This window comes from Falco biarmicus, chromosome 1 (assembly GCF_023638135.1).
Source record: "Falco biarmicus isolate bFalBia1 chromosome 1, bFalBia1.pri, whole genome shotgun sequence".
NCBI classification, from domain to species: Eukaryota; Metazoa; Chordata; class Aves; order Falconiformes; family Falconidae; genus Falco; species Falco biarmicus.
In genome coordinates this window covers 107,852,402-107,872,180 of record NC_079288.1, presented here as the reverse complement: position 1 = coordinate 107,872,180, position 19,779 = coordinate 107,852,402, and the positions used below count along the sequence as shown (strand labels likewise).

Below are 19,779 nucleotides of genomic sequence, written 5' to 3'. Positions count from 1 at the left end.
TTACCTGTCATTCCGTGACTCCTCATTCTTCCCATCTTATATTCCGCCTTTAGAGATGGCAAGAGCGCTGCTCCAATAGCTATACCATCTATCATGGCACTGAATTTAAGAACGATGGGCTTCTTTTCTAAGCCTTCTGGGAGCTGTGGAAATTCATTTGTTTCAACAGGCGTTTGATTAATACTCGTGGGAGTCTTTTCAGAGGGCAAAGGAGTCGCAACATCTTCTTTGGTAGGCTGGGGCCTATTCACCAAGACAAAGATCAGAAAATACATCTTGTTATTCTAACACAATACACGACCAGCCTGACTCTCCCCCATAGGTTTGGATTAGCCCACGCCTGTAACGGGACGGCCAACAGCGGCATTCCAAAGTGCCATGCAAGCAGCACTCACGCAGTTGATGGCTGCCTGATGAGATCTGAAATCTGCTTGGAGAGCTGGTGAGAGCTGCGCACCATCATGCTGTGCAGCGTGGCAGGGTGCTGAGGGATGTTGATGCTGATGGCTCCAACTTTGACCACAGCAGCGTTGTTTGTTTTCAGCCCTCTCTGGGCACTATACAGGGCCTGGGATTTGGCAATACTGCATTTCACGACAGTTCTAACAGAAAAGGAAATAGGATTTATTTGCACATCTTTCAAAACAATTACAGTTTTATGTTAATTTTTTTAAGCGTTACTTGAATTTTAAAATATTCGTATAAGCGATTTTGTTTATAAACTATGTCCACATTCCTTTTTCTTTCACTTTACACACACAGATGCACTACATGCCACAAACAACTACACTACATTTAAGAGAACCACAAGTCATGCATTGGAAAAATACCCGTTAAACTGTTATTCTTGCATAACAAGACCATTTGAGTATTACACACACTAGGCTGCACGTACACAAACAAATTTTCACACACTGAAACAAACAAGAACCTTCCATTTCAGCTCCTTTCCAGGAATAATCTGGAACCATCCTTTTCATAAGAAGATTTAGTAAAATCTGATTTTAGCATCCAAATAGGTCAGTGGAGGAAACACTCAGCAATAAATACATAGCAAGTGATAAATGGGTTTGTGAATTAATACTGATGTTTAATTGACACATAGTATTCCAAAATATGAAGTCTAAACTTCATTTGAATGTTAAGGAGGATATTGTTCAAAATGGATAACCAAGATAAAAATACAACTGCACGAAGCTGACAGTTTTTGATGTCAAAATGAAATTGTGGCATATCAGAATTCACTAAGCTCCTATTAAAAAAGATACATGGGGTAACACATTGATGTTTCTCATCTAAGGTCAATTACTGGAGGGTTACCCAACGGAAGTATATTATGTAGCCAGCACAGAATATCACAGCCTCAAAGAGAAAGTTCAGAAGATGTAGTTCATCAGCTAAAACGTCTGAAAAATAGACTCTATACGATTGCAACATTCAATGAAAGTTTCTCAATTACTGTATTTTAAGGAGCATATAAAAAATACTTCTTGCATCATGATTTAAATTGTTCTACAGACAGTTTGGTTTCATGGTGAAAGTTACAATATTCTATATATTCTAATCCCCAAGTCATTTTTCTTCCGTGAAGCCCAAACAGATGTCTCCTTATTCTAATGTTAAAATATCAGCTAGCCCAAAGCATCCCAGGTGTGGAAATGAAAAAAAACAAACCAAACTCCAACCCAACATCATCATCCTTCTACTTATAATGAAGAAATACACAGCACTGTAACACAACCACAGGCCTATCAACAGCAGATTGATTTACTGAACCTCTAGAACCATTTTCAGATTTCCCCAGCTACAAGTGACCTAAAGTGGTTATGGATTAAAATTTTAGGGTAGACTGTCAAGCAGAAACAATTTCGGAATATTTGAAGAATTTACACAAGTATGATGGAGGAAACATCTTAACTCAGAAGTATTTTCAAAAAAACATTATACAAATAAACATTACTTAAGAAAAGGACAGACTTATTTTAACCCACTTCTTTGAGACACCTATTATTTCTCTGTTGATGTTTGCTTATTTCCTGCTCTCTTCCTGCTGCCATTCTGACTGAACTACTGTCAATCCAATCAAGAACACATTTTTTCCCCCATCTATAACACAAAATACTACTGTGTTAGCTATTCCAGCATCCAAAGAACAATATTCAACTTCAGGGAAGTTGCAGGATCTCTTCCTGACCTGCACCAGACAGCCTAGACTTAACCTACCTTTGTATAGAAGTTAAAAGTAAATGTAGTTGGAATTGACATCTGTACTGAATTTACAATCACTTCCAAACATGGGAATTCATACCATTTGCAGTACTTCCTTAATTTAAAAAAATTACAGCAATACAGATGTCACAGGAGAATGAGATTTCAGCAAGATCCAGCTGTGCTTCTCTGCTAAAGTATTTCTATATTTCATGCAACAAATGAATTACACTGTCACTTCTTGGTCTACAAAAAGCCTACGCCCATCACAGACTGAGCTGCAGAACAACCGTGCAGCTATTCATTTACTTGGAATGAGCACTACACGTGATACACCTGCAGTCTGCTTACCTATGGGGATATGCCTATAACAGATCTGGTGGAATATCATTAAAATCATTAATTGATATTTAAATTATATACAGTAATGCATTCAGAAGTCATTCTATGCTCTTGCATCAATTCCATAAATAATCACTCCACAGACAAACTTGTGAAAACAGTTTTTGTCCCACTACAGAACTGGCTACAAGGCCATCACTCAACCTAACAGATTTATGGGAACGTTAGAAAAAGCGGGGAAAAAACATCAGCAGGAGGCCTGTAACACACACAGGAACTACCACACTGAGTCAGATGAAGATTCAGGCAGTAGCAGATACCTGGGGCATAAATCAAGCAATCCTTCCCTTAATTCCAGCCATCAGGGGTTTACTTTTTGAGCCAGAGGCTGCATTGTGTTCACGCCTCACCACCAGATCTACCCTACAAGGATTTGCCCAATCCTTTTAATAGTTTATACTTTTGCCGACCACATCATATGGCAATGAATTCAACTGTTCAGTGACACACTACGCAAAAAACCACTTTCTTTTGCTGGTTTAGTGTCGCTACCAGACAAAAAGGAACAAACCCCAGTCTTTTCTTTATATCACTTGCAGTTTTACAGTCCATCACCTCTCCTTCCAGAGTTACCACCTATAGAGGCCTGTATTCTCACAACACTGAGTATACACACCTGCTGTATCAAAGAGCAGTTGTACTACATCCTTCTAGAAGATACGCACTGGTGGTCTAGAGCAGCAAAAGAAACCTGTACTCAGAATACTGCTGGGGGGGTGGGGAGGAAAGAGAAAAAAGGTGGAGGGGGGGAAAGGAGAGCCTCACTACTTTTGGCTACATAACTTTTCTTCTCGGAATACTGCAGGCTCATTGTGAAAAAGGGCTTCTGGACTACCAGTGCATCATTCCCCACCTTGGCTGCTACTCCCCTGAGACTCTCTGGACTTAGGCATGGGGAAGCAAGTATGCGACTAGAAAGAAGACGTTGCATCTTTGGTGAAAGCAAAGACCTGACTCACACACGCAGACATGGGGGAGACAAAAAGCATCACCTTCATTAGCAGCAGATGCACAGGCAGAGTTTTCAGGAAAACACTTTGTGTTAGCGTAGCCTGGTCAGCATGCCCAGGAATTAACCCAGCATAGAGGTAAATAAAGGCAAGAGGAATGGTCCTATTTGTGCTGAAATCACAGCAGGCGCGAGCACTCCAAGCACGGCAGTTCCTTACCAAGTCCAAAGCACATCTAACCTGCCTGCTCCTTTACATTTTATGAGCATTATGTTACCTCCTCAAAATGAGCAGAGAAGTGGATCTAACAAACTTAACAGCCAGTGAAACTATTCTAGCGTTACTGGAGTGACTGTATAGTGTAATACCTGCCCCTAAAGCTAGCCTGTTAACATTTACAAGGGCTTTTTTGGACAGGTATTTAGCAGGCTACATTAAAAGCTTATCTAGGTAATATTAGATGTTAAACTAAAATGTATTCAAGCAACATCTGCCTACACAATCACACACAGTAGGAATGCAGCCACTAGCTACACAACACAGAGTTAATCGCAAGACTATGAAACATAATAATATGACATACAGAAACTCTTGTTTGGCTGTGCTTGTAGGAGATGTAGGAAAATCCTCCAGTCTACAGATGAAGATTGAAGAGAAAGCAAGAAAAACAAAAACAAAGCAAATAAAGAATAAACATTCATGCAAAATTAGTCAGTTAATTACTTGTAACCCACAATATGACACTTACTTTCAAATTTACCTCATTTAGGATTTTGGGTTTTTTTAGGGTTTGTTGTTTGCTGCTGCTGTTGTTAAAGATTTATCATTATTTACCCCCTTTCCTTTGGTACCTTCCCTATATAGAAGCTCAGTACAATGATGAGGTAAAACAGACATAAAGAACCTCAGTTGCCTTCAGAAATCCTACATGGCTGTCAGATTCGCACTTACATTTATCCACCTGAAACACACTTAGCAGAAACAATTAGCTGGAGATACTTATGAAATACTGTATGGTTTAAGTGCTATGTATTATCTTCCAAACTACACAGAAATTAAAAGGAGAGACCCAAGTCCCATTATTTAGCCCCTTTTCTACAACATTAATATTCTAAAACCAGATCACATACTAAGGGTTACCCAACTAAGACTCAAACTGCATGAGGGTGATCTATATGACAAAGCGTTGTGGTTCAACTGTTGTTTTGCAACTCAAACAGAAAGAAGTTCATCTGGAAACAAAGAAAAATAATGCATGCCCTTTTTTGAGTTTGTGAACCTGGCAAAAAAAAAAAAAAAAAAAAGCCCCAAAACCAAAAACACCCTAATGTGGATGCTGAGCAAGTAATTCAAGATGTTCACGCACAAAAAGTGATTCTCCCCCCGGCCCCTGCCAAGTTGTGTCAATTATATAAAGGGTGGAGAATGGATCTGAGAACTGTAAAAATGACACAAAGAATCATGCATCATGGGAATTCCAAAAGACACCTATTAAAGAAACAATACAGATCTTAAATGGGAATAATCAGCATCAGTAGGTTAAACACTCCCTAAAAATCTTGTATGGTTTAGTGGGACCTATAAGCTTCAAAAAGCAATTAGAAGCATAAAAGAAACAATACACACAATGTGATAAAGTTTCTATGCATACACCACACAAATAATTTTGCAGAAAGCTCTGATTACATGAAATCTAATTTCTTTCTTTTTACAAGAGGACCTGTCACATACAGTTTTGCAGTCAGGTCACCTACCCATTTACACTGTGATCCTACAGCCAGTTCTGAACTTACTATTATCTTTAACTAGAAATAGAAAAGAACAGTATTCCTATTCATGTCTATGGCTTGTGTGATTGGGTGCCCTAGACTGAAACCTACTAATACTTTCACCATATTCCTTCTCAGCTTACTCAGACATGCCTTCCACAGAAAAGCCTCCCATCAATGGGCACGTGCAATTAGTTTTACACGTCAGACTCCAACCCAGTTCTGCAACAGCTTCACGACTGCCACCAAACCCTATGACTTCACAGATTCTACCTAAAGACATATCATCAGTGCTTTCTCCATATGAAGCTACATACCTTTGCTGCCACACAACTGATACCACTTCTACGCACTTGAACATTTTAAATTGTCAGGCTTCATACTTACTGGATATTTGGCGTAATTCCCTCCAGCAGGACGATATTGACACCTCCTATGTGAGCAGTGGCACACGTCTCTGTCATCTTTTGATGTAGTACATCTTTAAAAAAAAAAAAAAGAAAATATATTTAACAGCATTTCATTCAGTAAAATACTTCCAGGTAAGCCTACTGCTTTCAAAAAAATAGTAGCAGGAAAAAATTTAAAAATTACAGGTTTAGTATTTGCATTAAGTAAAATCAAATCAAATGACAACAAGAAGAAAGCTTTTGAAAATGAAAGGAGCAACCAACTTGTTGAACGTTGTTACACTATCCATACGCAAACATAATGCACATCTATTTACAAACAAAACACAGTACACATGCACATACATACGCATTGCTATAGGCATGCGCACACACAGAGTCATGTAAAGTTGCCACCGAATTTAATTACAAAGTACATTTTAGCTTATCCAACCTTTCATTTTTTCTTTCAGGGTGAAACTGCCATGGATTCTCTTCAGTTCGGACTCCATCGTCAGACCTCCAATGTCAGCCTCCAGGTGGGTTCGGTTCACCATGCCTATTCCAAAAACTATGAGCGTCACATGTTGTGGCTCCGAAGTCACCAGGCTGCGCTTCCTCTGCGCGTCTCTGCCGTTATCCTGTTCATTCTCAAACACCACTCTACAAGCAGGTTCGGTTGGGCTTCGAACACCTACAAAAATACAGAGTTATTTAAGGATAATTTACAAGAAATCCTTGGCATATCTGATTTATGTTTGTATTTGAAAACAAGGATCATGTGTCTTGCACATCAAAGGAACTCTTCAGGCAAATTATCTGTGCCTCGCTTATTCCACTCTAATAACACTGCAACTGGACCAAATCCAAGACACAATGCGGACAATAATGAGTGATGTGATTTAATTATTATTGAGAGATATATTCTCATGTACATTTTGTAAATATTCAGATTTATATTTTTATTGTTACACAATAAAAATGCTCTGAGACTTTCCAACTATCCTATTTCTTTTCTGACTCTTTCACAGCCGAAGGGTCTTATAATTGAGTCTGGGATTAGCAAGTTTTCCTTTTCAACACTCAAGAGCACAAAAACAACGTAAGAAAATTTACATTTTGTGCAGATACCATCGCTGTGGATACCATATTCTGTGCATAAAAGATACTGCCCTCTGCTTAACAGAAGCTCTCCTTTGACATTTCCTCAGCTGAGAAGTCCAACGAAAACACGCTAAACTAGTAAGTATACCATTCCCTGCATATTTACAACAACCTAAGCTCACCAACAAAAAGAACAATGCCAAGTAGGCTCTCAACCTTACTCTGTGGTGCTAAAATACAATGGAAAGAGAGAGCAATGACCACCCTAGATCTCAAAAGATCTGGATGAAATTGGCCCAAACACCTATTATCTTTGCTGGACTTTATAAAAAAAAAATATCAGTATTTCACCTCTTCTGCTCTCAAAGCTAGGTTCACAGATTATTTTTTTCTCAGTCATTCCCAGGGCACAAATTTTTTCCCTCATTTTCACAGAACGATAATACACAGCATTTCCAGCAGCCACATGAAAACAAAATAGTACCTAGGGAGGAACAAACTCTACACAATCCACTCTAAGTAAAATTCACTCTTCACACAATTAACCAGAAAAGTTAATCTTTCAACGCAGTCCCACACCCATTGCAAATCCAGATTAACGGAGCTGCACAAGAGTATCAAGGGACTGAATTTAAAACCAATCAATTAACACTTATTTGACCAATTCTAGGATTGAAAGAATCGAAGCATACTATACACCCAGGAAAATACCTTTTTTCTTCTGTACACCATCTTGGTGAACAAGGTCCCCCTCACATCCTCACCACTTGCCCTTCTGATCCAAGTTGGATGGGGTGGGCAACTTTCAAAAACCACCTTATGATCAAGCTTTAGAATAATACACTTGAGCAAAAGCACGCACTCTCAATTACTTGGATTTGTGAACTAGTTTACCTGTTGGCCCAAAAGTTTCAGAAGACTTTTCTAAAATCCCGGTTGGATCAGAAATGAGTGAATAGAAGTTCAACAGTTTATACATATTTTGCCAGCACTCAGCAGAAGGTTCGCTCTGTTCCGACACAGTAATAGAGTCAGAATCATCCATATGAATAGTCATGTGGTCAACTACATCTTTTGAACCTTTCCTGGACACTTTAGAAGTCCTTCTTTCTGACCTTCCCAAGGAATTCTTGTTTCGAGACTCTTTTTTATTGTTCTCATTGTTCGTTCGCTTGTTCTTCGTGTTGTTCACTCTGTTACCTCCATTAAGGCTTCCTCGAGAGCTTCGGCTGAAATCAGAAGAGCGGAAGTCTCTGTGTTTGCGGGTTTTAAAAGTAGGTGTTGGAGAGGCTGATCCAGCTGTGTATCTGCTAAGTTTGATGTCTGTCTGCGTGGCTTTGATATCATCAATCATTGTACTAAACTGATGAATGAGACGAACCAGTGCCATATCTACGTGCTGGCTTATGGACTGGCAAGAAATTGTAAAATTACAGTGAAAAGTATTATAATAGCGTTTATTCAAGTCATGAAAAGAAAGGGCATTGGCGGAGTTATGAGGTGTGCACATGGATTTCTCCATCACAACAGCACTAATACTGAAAGTTTCTAACATCAAAGCTGGTTTGAATTCAAGAGGAGGAAGATTGACAGCTCCTTGCCTAAGGAAAGAAAAAGGTACAAGTTACTACTTTGTTTCTTTTTATCAGAGTCAAATATTTTTTTAACACAGTGGTTCATCTAATTTACTGAATCCAACATTTTATTTCCCTTAGGATATCACCTTACCAGTTATAAATATAAAAAATTCATTTTTATACTTTCATACTGCATGCTACTAACATAGTAATCATTCAGTTCTATGCAAACTTACTTTGGCATGCAACTTTTCCATCACAACCTAGTTTAGCCCAAAGGGCAGGGGGAAAATTCAGTATTTACACTGAAAGTAACAGCCTCATTTACAGGATGAAGTACAAAACAGCATTTAAGAGTCTCTCAAATTTCCCCTACTATTATTCCCACCAGCTCTCCCTTCCCCAGTCTTCAATTTTCATAAGTAGCTGAGATTCAAATACTTAAAATTTCCAAACCATTCCACAGGAAGATTAAAAAAAAAAAAAATATTCTAACAGGAAGACAAAACAGATAAGATAAAAAAAAAAAAAAAAAAAAAGACTGATCCTTACTCTATGGAAGTACTTTGGAATTCTGTGTCTTCACATGAAAATCCTAATTTCTTTTCTTTAGCCAATATACACATTTCCAAGTATCTCACAACATACCTTCGAGCTCGCTTGCTTTTTCTTTCCTTGGCTGTATCTGAATCAACAATATCTGCCCTTAGACAGTCCAGAGTTCCTGAGAATGAAAGGTACTCCCCGAAGTACATTCTGTAGCAGAGTGGCATTGCATCCTGAGACTGAATTCCCGTGTAACTTAGAAGAGGTTTGAAAACAACCTACAAAACAAAACCCACTGCTTTACTTCTTATTATCTAGATTATTCTTATCTTCTTGCTCCATCATTTGTTGATCTACAGTATTTCCAACGTCAGCTACATCACACAGAACACTCAAGTTTTATTGTCAGTGCTGTAAAACAGAAGGAAGGGGGATTAAAAGGAGAAGCTTTATGGACTTTTTGAGTAAAAAGACCGACAACACAGCAGGCCAGCACTGAATCCTTAGCTATGGGAGCAAGGTTTTTGCATGTTCCTCTCAGTAAAAAGCACTCTGGAGAACTAGGTTACTCTCATAAACGCTCCAGTATGTTCTCTCTGAGGTCATAAAACAATGCTCTATTAATCACCATTCATAAAGTTTGTTATGGGACACCTCAGAGGTTTCTTGAGCCTTTCCTCTTTGCACAGGAATGTATCAGAAACGTGTACAAAAATATGATAATGTTTTCATTGTTGTAAGTTTGTTGTTGGTTTGGTTTGGTTTTCTTAAGTAGTAACTATTTTTCCCTACAGCATTTCAAACTACATCAGCAAACCACACCTACCTGTGCATCTGCTAGCTGGACAGCAGGAAACCCCTGGTTACCCTCTTCTACACCTGCAATGTCATCCTGACTGGTGCTGTGCTGGGAGTGTGTGCCATCCAGGGTGTTCTGGTCACTAGACAAAACAGTGTTGAAGTCTGAAGCAGAGGGTATAGTAGGAAGATTGGGTGCCACACCTGAAAAATAAATACCCATGGAACGCTAACAGCACAGCAAATTTTATCACCACCAACTCTATTAATTTAGCAAGATTAATTATACAGAAACACATGCCATACACACAGAAAGTCAGAGCCCCAGTCAGGTCTCTGACCTCACAGAAGTGGCATTCAGGGTAAAGAAACTCTTGCTGAAGAGGGACTAGAGACAGTCCAACTCATATTTGGAAAGCACAAAAATATTTCCTTCTTATTGCCCTCCTTCCTGAGGCCTTTTGTCTGCATTGTGTTCTATAGAGTATTTGACTCCTGTTTAAACTGAAATAGTATGTAGGCTGAGTAGCCTATATCAGCAACAATAAAAAAAAAAAATTATCCTCAGTTGAGATACTTGCTTTTAGCTTTCAATGTGCTGTAAGCTTCTGGTCTTTTTTAGTCCCAATGCAAAATCCACTAATCTGACATCTACTGATTAGTCTCTACCCAAATACGTTCCTCAGAGGTGACTAGGGACATCCACTTCCCTGCAGCTGCTTGTTTGTGAACAACCAGACTTGCAGCACAAGGACAGAGTGATGCTGAATCACCTGCACATTGAGTCTAGACTGGACTCAACTCCATGAGACAGAGTTGCTCTGCCAGTGTAAATTAATCCCGATTCTTCAAAATTCAAGCTTACAGCACTTAGTGGAGAGCCACAACTACATGTCTCCACAGAAAAATGGTTTGGATAGATCTGTGTCTGAGTTAAAATCAGAGTCTCAACTTCAGGAACGGAAGCGAGTGAACAAACTGTTACAGGTTCAGTAGGAAAAAATGCATCTTTTTTCTGAAATAAATAAATGAATAAACAAAATTGAAAGCTATACTTCTACCCTATGATTCTTTCTGCAGAGAAACATGTTCCAGTTTACAGAGTAGTCACACCATATGTACATACACGTAAAGCACAAAGATGTTCTGTAGGATCAGAATATCTGTTCAATATTAAAAACAAACTGGAAGAACTTCTTACTGCCTAAGATTAACGTATTACAGCTGAAAGACCGTTAATATAGGAAACATTCAAATTTAGTGTCACTAGAAAAGAAAGTTAAGAGACACACATTTGAAGATTATTATTCTTGTAAGCCTGTCATCATTCATAAACATGCTGCAAGAAGTTGTTACGTATCTGCTTCATTAATACACTTAAGATTTTGAGTAATGTGTATTTTCTTTTCTCCATTCCCTTACACCAGCTGATCATTCCAGTTCCCGAGGAACTTACTTTCAAAACACATGGTTAGTTTCAAGCTGAACAGAGAAAGAGCAAGGATTCCAATGTACAAAATTTTTATCACAAAAACAGCATATGCAAATTAGATTAAGAATAACTAACAAAATCCAAGGAACTCTGCAACCGAGGATGATCTTACGGCTTAGCTTTTGACACCTACACATGGTTTTGGAAGTTACATTTACATTTTCAAATGTAAGAAAAACCTGAATTTTTGGAGGCAGGGTGCAAGAAATGAAAACAACAGGTCTGCTTAAATCATATTTGTTCATTTTCCGGTTTGCTGAGAAGTCCCACAAATAGTATGTATGTTGTCACCTGCTCACTTACTTACAGAAAAAAGTGGCCAACACAGGAACAGCCAACCCAGAGTCATCTCTTAAATTCAGCTGTAATTAACAATACCTGTTGGAAGACTATTGTGTCCAGATTTTGTGGCCGGACTTTCTTGTACTACACTTCCTCTGTTGCCCACAGCATTTGACATCCAGTTATAGAAGCTCACAGAAGATGGTTCAGACAGCAAAGGATGTTCAGATAACATGTCTGTGGCCACAGTATTTCCTATACAGACAAAACAGAAGAGCTTTAGCATCTGTCATATCCAAGTCAGCAAAAACCAGGAATGCAGCGTGATTTTACTGACAATATCTATTTACTATAAAAGTAAGCCTACTTCTCAAGGTTTACTGTAGTAAATTGTGCCAAGCAGCACTACAGGTGCTACCATGGAAGTTATACTATGACGCTAAATGGATGTTGCACTACAAGCACCTTTTCATTTGCTCATCTCTAACATTAATTAGAGGAAAGGAGTCATTAAGGAAAAAAAATACCTTTTTTTCTGAATAATATTTCATTCCCTGACAGCAAAGGAGAGAGGTTTTAGAGAAAATGCAGCAAAGTTAAATCTCTTTTTCTTTCTATAAATCGTAACAATGCACTCTGGACAGTAATATAGAACATAAAAATTTCAATGTATGTATTTCAAACTTCTACAAAACAAATTTGTTCAAAAGACCATTACTAAAAATCTCCAAATTATTATACACAAACTAAAGTACTAGGACATTAGTTTTAGTCCACTTTTGGAGTTACTTAAAAGGTCAAGAAAAAAATGACAAATACAGAATGATCACTCCATTTCCTTATTCACTGAAAAATACTCACTTAAGTAATTACGTATTATACTCAAAAAGTAGTAAGGCTAACTAAAAGGAAAATACTTTTTTTGTTAGCTGTAATTTCTTTTCCCAACCCAATGTACTCGCTGCTTGCTTCTAGGAAATAAAATGGTATGGTGCAGTGATGTTTGGGAACTGCTATTAAAAAATACGATTATTTGGGAGGAGGGAGGTGGGGTCTTAAACAGAAAAGATAACTCATAGTGAATATATAGTAACTTTTCTAAGTCATGAAAATAAAACCAATCCTCCCTTCCCCTCGCTTTAGCTTACTTATGCTACATCATACCTGTTCTTGTTAAAGAACTACTTTTAACTGCAGTGGTACTTCTTTGAGGAGTCCCTTCCAAAAGATTATGCAGGCTAGGAAAACTCCCAGTAAGATAGCTGAGCAGACTCTCTTTTCTTGGACTTTCTTTGACTGCCATTCCAGAACGGCCAACGTGCACTGGTGAATCTGTAGCTGTATCTCCGCTAGTGTAACTTAAGGAATGATATGGATGTATACCCTTGTGGAGAAAACAAAGAAACTAATGAAGTACTGCATAAACTGCAAAAAGGATGTGACGTTTGGTCTGAATATGAGATCAGAACACAGTAACAACAAAATTCTTATTCCCACAAACTTTTGGACAAGTAGCACTTCATTTGGGGCAGGTTATACACCGTATGGTTATCACGCATAAAGGTGCTATTGAATTCTCAAGTATTAAAATAATCTTGTGTGTAAAAACAGTTTAAAAAGTCAAACGAGTAACAAAATGGAACTGCAGATGTGTAGAATTCATCTAAAGCAAGTTTGCAGAAGGAAGAGCGCGTATCACTAAATACAAGCCTTGCTGGTATTTGGTCTTTGTCTGAAGACCAAATGGTCTGAAGACCAAACCCCATCCTTAGCGTAACGGTAGGTGCAGCCTTTGGGGAAGGCGAAGAACAGAAGCTGGGGACTTCTGGCACCAAGAGGAAGGCTCCTGGTCCACCCAAAGGTTTAACACTGTGAAAGAGGTTCTCTGCCCTCAAATTGAAGAGCAGCCAGATCTGTTCTTGAGCAAAGCATCTGGGCCACTTAATCCTAAACCATCCAAGACGAGCAGGAGGGAGCAGTAAGTGGTAGTAGGTGAGTATCTGCTAGAGGGGACAAATGCGCCAGTACATGCTGGGGTCCGACCAGCTGAAAAACGGCTTTGCAGAAAAGGACCTGGGGGTCCTGGTGGATACCAAGTTGAATGTCAGGCAGCAATGTGCCCTTGCTGGGCTGCCCAGCCTGGGCTGCCTTAGGCAGTAAGCTGCAAACAAGTCAAGGAAGGTGATCCTACGCCCCTGCTTGGCACTGGTGAGGCTGCACCTGGAGTATTGTGTCCAGTTATGGACTCCCCAGTACAAGAAAGAAATACTGGGGGGAGTCCAACAAAGGGCCCCTCAGAAGATTAAGGGACCAGAACATCTCTCCTATGAGGAAAGGTTGAAAGAGCTGGGACTGGCTCAGCCTCGTGAAGAGAAGGCCCAGGGGGGATCTTACTAACAAAACAAGTGTAAATACCTGCAGGAAGAATGCAAAGACAACAGAGCCAGGCCCTTCTGAGTGATGCCCGGTGACAGGACGAGAGGCAATGGGCACAAACTGAAACACCGGAGTTTCCTCCTGAACATCACTTTTTTATTGTGAGGGTGACTGAGCACTGTCACAGGTTATGGAATCTCCATCCTTGGAGATATTCCAAAGCCATCTAGACATAATCCTGGGCAACTGGCTCTGGGTGGCCCTGCTTGAGCTGGGGGACTGGACAAGGTGACCTACAGGGGTCACTTCCAATCTCAAAAACCCTGTGAAAAAACACAGCTAAAAAAGGAACCAGTACAAGGCACCAAACTCCCTAATACAGAGATGACAACAAATTACTTAAAGAAAAACAAAAAAACCTAACACACAGCTTTCATAGACTCTTCCTGCTCAGAAAGTAGAGATAAAAATAAAATCTTGCAGTTTTCTGAACAGCTTGTAGAATAAAAACCCCACACTAATATTACTAGAAGTTATTGAAGAGCTTTGTCAATCTTAGATTTTGTGTAACAACAGTTAAATCCTCATTCCTGCTTACATAAATATATGAAAAGTCATAAAAGCTAATGCACATATATATTGTTTTTAAGCATGGCTCTGAAGCTAATTGGCAAGAAAAACAATAAAGAACAGATGTAGAATATAGGTCAACTGATTAAGCATCACTTTTATAAGGTAAGGAGCACACCTCCCACGTGCTACAGTTATAGTTAGTTATAGTTACAAATCACTTTCCCCCGCTGTGCATGGCACAAGAAACTTACCTTTATTTTCAGAACAGAATCACTGTGAGTGTGAGTCTTGGATAATTTCCTCATGATCTCAGCACCAGTTACAGGCCCAGAAGAGCTGCCAGCAGGTGGGGGGCGGTTCGCTGTTCCTTCCAAGAGCATTGTATGCTCACTGACAGTAGCTGGAACCAAGCAAAAAATTTTTCTCATTTGTATATATATGGGGGACCAAGATTATCTATTATTAGATACATTTATTTGCAAGCAGTCATGACCTTCCAAATTCTGACACACACCCACACACAGCTGTCTAGGGACTTCTAAGACAAGTAAGAAAGTCTCAGACACGATTTTGTTTACTAATCCAAGTACAAATCTTTTTGTCCTTCTAATGACATACAACTGTTGCTCTGTGCTACAGATCCAAAAGAAAGTTGCCAAATCTCTTTTGCTGACTTGGGCATGACTTATCATTTTTTTAATTAAGATGCTTCCATTTGCATGAATTCCATGTGTAAGTGAATGTATACAAGGCAGAAAAATTGCTGCTTCCAAAATTCTTAGTGGAAAAATAGAATAATATACAGGAAGCGGGGGGGGGGGGGGGGGGGGGGGGCGGGCAATTACAATACACCACTGGCTCTAAAAGTCTGCTTCTGCTCAACCAAAGCACATATTTTGGAGGAGGGGGCAAACATTCCCATCATACAGTATGATTATATACTAGTTTCACACACAAACATCTCTCTAAGCTGATAACTGCTGCCTAGCTTTTAACTAAAAGCGGATTCTCCTCCTGATTTTTTAAAAATATTTTTTCTCTATGTTACGTAATTTTTACATGAGAAAAGAAAAACATAAACGTATTCCTGAGAAGAGCAGCACTTTACATACATGCTACAATCACAAAATAACTGAGTCGCCTCAAGGCAGCAAAAAAAGAGTGCTCCAACATGTATCTATCTATGCCCTCCATTTCTGTGGTTCTTACTTCAGTCAGCTGTGTATTCAGTACAAAGCTAAATCAGTAGCATTTGTTAAATCGGCAGTGTGTAAGCTGGCAACAGAAATATACCAGAAATAAGTAGTAAAAACGAGGGAGAAAAAAAAAAAAAGAAAATGTATTTTCACAAAGATCAAATAAGAAGGCAGGTTTGAAGTTATTCCTGGGAAAGTTCATAGAATTGCATGTTACAATTCTTAACTACAGTCAAAAGAACAACATCCTAATTCCAAGATAGCAAATAATTAAGCTTATGTATTTTGTGCAGTAAAGAACAAGAAAAAGCATGTGAAGAAAGATAAATCTCCTGTTTTGGTTTTCCCCAAACAAGTAATATTTATCATAATGCTAAAATTATAATTAGCAGCAGCTTCAAAATGAAGATGATTCTAAAAAAAGAACTTCGATGATTCTAAAAAAAGAAAAATATACTGTATTTAAAGCATTAAAGCTAAAGAAGATACAAATGCTCTGAGAGGAGCCACTTCTCCCTATGAATTTTTACGGAGAGAGAAGAACACAAAAATACCTGCATCAAATTCAAACTCGGCTCCATCAGCACTTGTGTCGCTCTGAAGACCCCCTCCGTTGTCTAATCCCAGTCCATCCTCATGCTCGTGGCAGGCATTTGTCTGCAATTTCACTGGCTGAGCTGGTCTGTGTAGGCTGACTCCTTTAAAAGCTGGGGTCACCACAATGAACTTCATCCACTGTCTTGCTAAGGCAACTAGACCTTTCTTTAAGGTTACTAAGGCAGGAAGGCCATCACTCTTAAAAAAAAAAAAAAAACCAAAACCAAACACATGTATCACAGCATTTTAAAGTAAACTGAGGCAGGGGGGAAAGTCAGAATTCCCTTAAATCTTTATGCTGGCACCACACAGCACCCATTCAGACCGAAGAAACCATAGTGCTAACAGATAAAAATTATAGCTTCACTGAACACAGTAAATACATTCATCTACATGGCCTGAGGATCTAGCCTGAGGGGCCAAAAATAAAGAACAGGAGGAAAAAGGTTTATTCAATACAAAACTAAAAGTACTTAAGTAATTATAAAGCTCTGAATTACTGACTGAAATTCATAACAGCAGTGGATTCTCTATAGAAACAGAACCAAAATTAAAAAGATTAAGTTTTTTCCATTGTTGGTAAGCAGGGTTTTAAAACAGAAATTTGAGGCAAAAAATAGGGATTGTATTGATTACATCACTGAATTATAAAAAAGCTTATTTTGGCTACTAATCAAACTGCTGCTTATGCCACAAATTGTGTTAATTCTGATCACTGGGCTCTCAGCTGGATACTTTGGAAAATGTAGTGTTTAAGTCTGACACCCGTAGAATGGGATTATGAAAATGACACAACATCGGGAAGAAACACACCTCCTTACGCCTAGTATGTTTGTTGAAACAATGATTTACCACTACAATCAGATGTTTACGTTCTAAACCCAACAGGAAAAAGATTAGATTCTTAAGCCTTAACGTTTCTACAATTCTAGCTCTTTTTTTAAAACTGCCTGCATTATCCAAGTATTTCTAAAAGACATGAAAACTAGTGCTGAGGAGAGAATTTTGAAGAAGTTAATCAGTGCGTGCACCTGCCTTAATAATTGAGATGTATTCAATTTTAAAACTAGAGATGCAAACTTTTACTATTAATTACTCAACATAACTGCTGTTATCTTCAAGAAAAATGAAATCTGATACAAAGGCCATGAACAACTTTAAAGATATGCCTTTCTGCTTTATGATTTCTCATGTATTTACTAATGAAATAGCTTGATAAAAATTATGCATATACACAGGCCACAACAAAACCAGCAGATCTGAAAGAAAATGAAATGAGGTAAGCCATATCTACTTATCGATCTAAGGATATATACAAGTTTGGGTTACATTTTCTTGCTTGTTAACTTTACTTAAACTGTTAGGTAATTTAACACATTAGAATTGTACGTTTGAAACTAACACGCTGAGCTATTTCCATTTTCACACGGTAACTCACCATGGTGGCATCCTCAATAATGGAGTAATTTGCTTGATGAAGGTAATGGTGCAATATATTACACAGTAAACAAGAAGGATTTTCTTGCAAGAAGCGGGCTACTTTGGTAAGCCTGTTGTACTTGCTTCTCAGGGGAAAGTGCACACTTTTATTCTAGAATAAAATGTAACAATTTTTCACATATGAACATACTTGCAAACAGAATCCACGTATGAACTACAAGATTTCACCTATGGTACGGCAAGCTTCTAACCCCATTTTGAACTTCTGCAACCAAGACTTGTCACACAGATACCCACCGTATCTTAACTAGTGTATGTGAAAAATCATACCTGATGCTTATTTATTTATATTAAGTAATAAAACAGAAGGCTGGATTCAAATCGCAGACTTTGTAAAGTTACTTCTGGATTAATAGACATACACATAGATGAAATTTTCAAAGGAACTGTTTATTCCTAGTTAAAGAAAAAACAGGTACATTTCTAATTTGGTTCTATGCTAGAGAAAGAGTAGGAAAAGAAATAAGAAGGGAGTTAGCAATAAGAGACTGCTTGAAAGGATGATTTTTGAGTACAGAAGAAAACTAGCCTGACACTAAGCTCATCAATCTTAAGATGCAAGACAGCATCTCACCCAGAACGGGTATCACCTCAAAATCTTCCCACTAGATGGTGCCAACCAAACGACCAGCAGAAAACTGCCTACACACAAGAAAGTGCCTTAGCAAATCACAGTAACACCCAATGTGTTACAAAAGTTCTACCAATCCTAGTTTTCAATAAAAAAATTTGTCTGTTTTGTACTTCTTGCTAGAATGTTTCACCCTCGCAATGCTTGCCCCCCCTTCCTCTAACAATAAACACCATGATTCAATACACTGCAGGGGCACAGAAATTCTCATTTTCTCCTGAAAGACACCCTGAATATTTCATAATTCAACACACTTTCATATTTCATGAATTATATTAGACGCTACAGCCATGTTTCTCACTCCTCCCCTTCAAAAGGTAGAATCTCCAGTTATTCTACGTGGAGACACACTCCTGTAAGAAGCACAAGACTTCCTCACTAGTAAGAGCAAATTTTTTTTCCACTGAAATTTAGATTGTGTACAAAAACTACAAGTAGTGAGTTCTTGTGACCAATTCTGGATGTAAAAAATCATAAAAGGTGCTCTAAGTTTGTCAGTGAAAATATCCATAATCCCAAACAAATATATATTACATACGACACTGCTCTGTTCCAATATACCTACTGCTTTTATAAAAGGCCTCTTACCTCTAAAGCTTCTGTCATAATGCAACCCATAACAGCACAGATTCGCAGGGTTCCTTCCGTTTCCAGTTTATTTAATGATGATTTCACCTGATCGATGGGTACAAGCCAAGCACCAACGGCAGGTGTTGCCGTACTCAGCAGGTTCAGCTGCCTGTTGAGAAAAACAAAAAGAATTAGGTATTCATGTCCAGCAGCAGCGATTAGCAGGATTTTCTAATGCTATTATAAATTATGTTCAAATAGGTGGAATATGACAGAACAATGTTAGAAAGTAACAAATACAGACTTGCTGTCTAGAAAATAAGAACTGGTAAAAAGTACCTAAGGCAGGTTATGTTTTACTCACTCACACACTTGTAATTCCAACCACTCTTGCTACTGCTACTCCCTCCTTTTCCCATTTGTATTCCCTATTGAAATCACAGTTTTAAACTCCCATTACTGACTAAATCGCACATTAACTATTGCACATTACATCATGCAGGGCTTTTGCTGCAGCACCAAGACAAGAAACCACTAAGAGTATTTTCCAATTTATAGCTCCATACTGATCTTAAACTACTGACAGATGTGAATATTTGGCTTATTCTACAAAAACAACATGAAAAAATATCTTAGAAAAATTAATCTTGAACTTTATCCTGCAGTGGCAGTAAGATCATGGGCTAAGCATCTGGCTGAATACCGAAAGCACCGAGTGGTTCTCTTCTCTAGCATCTCTCCTACTCAAAAAAGATACCCTCTCCTACCTTTCTGCTTCATACATTTCAGTCTTACTGGAAGTTTTCTGTTGGCTTTTTG

At 38.4% G+C, this 19,779-nt stretch overlaps 1 protein-coding gene across 12 annotated transcripts in view; it reads right to left on the bottom strand.

Annotated features, from left to right (window-relative positions):
• The window catches only part of BLTP1 (bridge-like lipid transfer protein family member 1), a 125,014-nt gene that overhangs the window by 42,490 nt on the left and 62,745 nt on the right, over positions 1–19,779 (bottom strand). For 10 of the 12 annotated variants that reach the window (XM_056358447.1, XM_056358456.1, XM_056358513.1 and 7 more), the window contains exons 38-51: positions 18,979–19,129; positions 17,698–17,850; positions 16,217–16,457; positions 14,718–14,866; positions 12,682–12,901; positions 11,614–11,772; positions 9,772–9,947; positions 9,048–9,223; positions 7,717–8,423; positions 6,173–6,412; positions 5,717–5,810; positions 4,144–4,194; positions 396–602; positions 5–243 (exon numbers count right to left, since the gene is read on the bottom strand). In XM_056358447.1, coding sequence (XP_056214422.1) covers positions 5–243; positions 396–602; positions 4,144–4,194; positions 5,717–5,810; positions 6,173–6,412; positions 7,717–8,423; positions 9,048–9,223; positions 9,772–9,947; positions 11,614–11,772; positions 12,682–12,901; positions 14,718–14,866; positions 16,217–16,457; positions 17,698–17,850; positions 18,979–19,129 — 2,963 coding nt within the window. The remainder of the gene's footprint in view (positions 1–4; positions 244–395; positions 603–4,143; positions 4,195–5,716; positions 5,811–6,172; positions 6,413–7,716; positions 8,424–9,047; positions 9,224–9,771; positions 9,948–11,613; positions 11,773–12,681; positions 12,902–14,717; positions 14,867–16,216; positions 16,458–17,697; positions 17,851–18,978; positions 19,130–19,779) is intronic. The other 2 variants (XM_056358467.1, XM_056358477.1) reach the window with 2 other exon arrangements.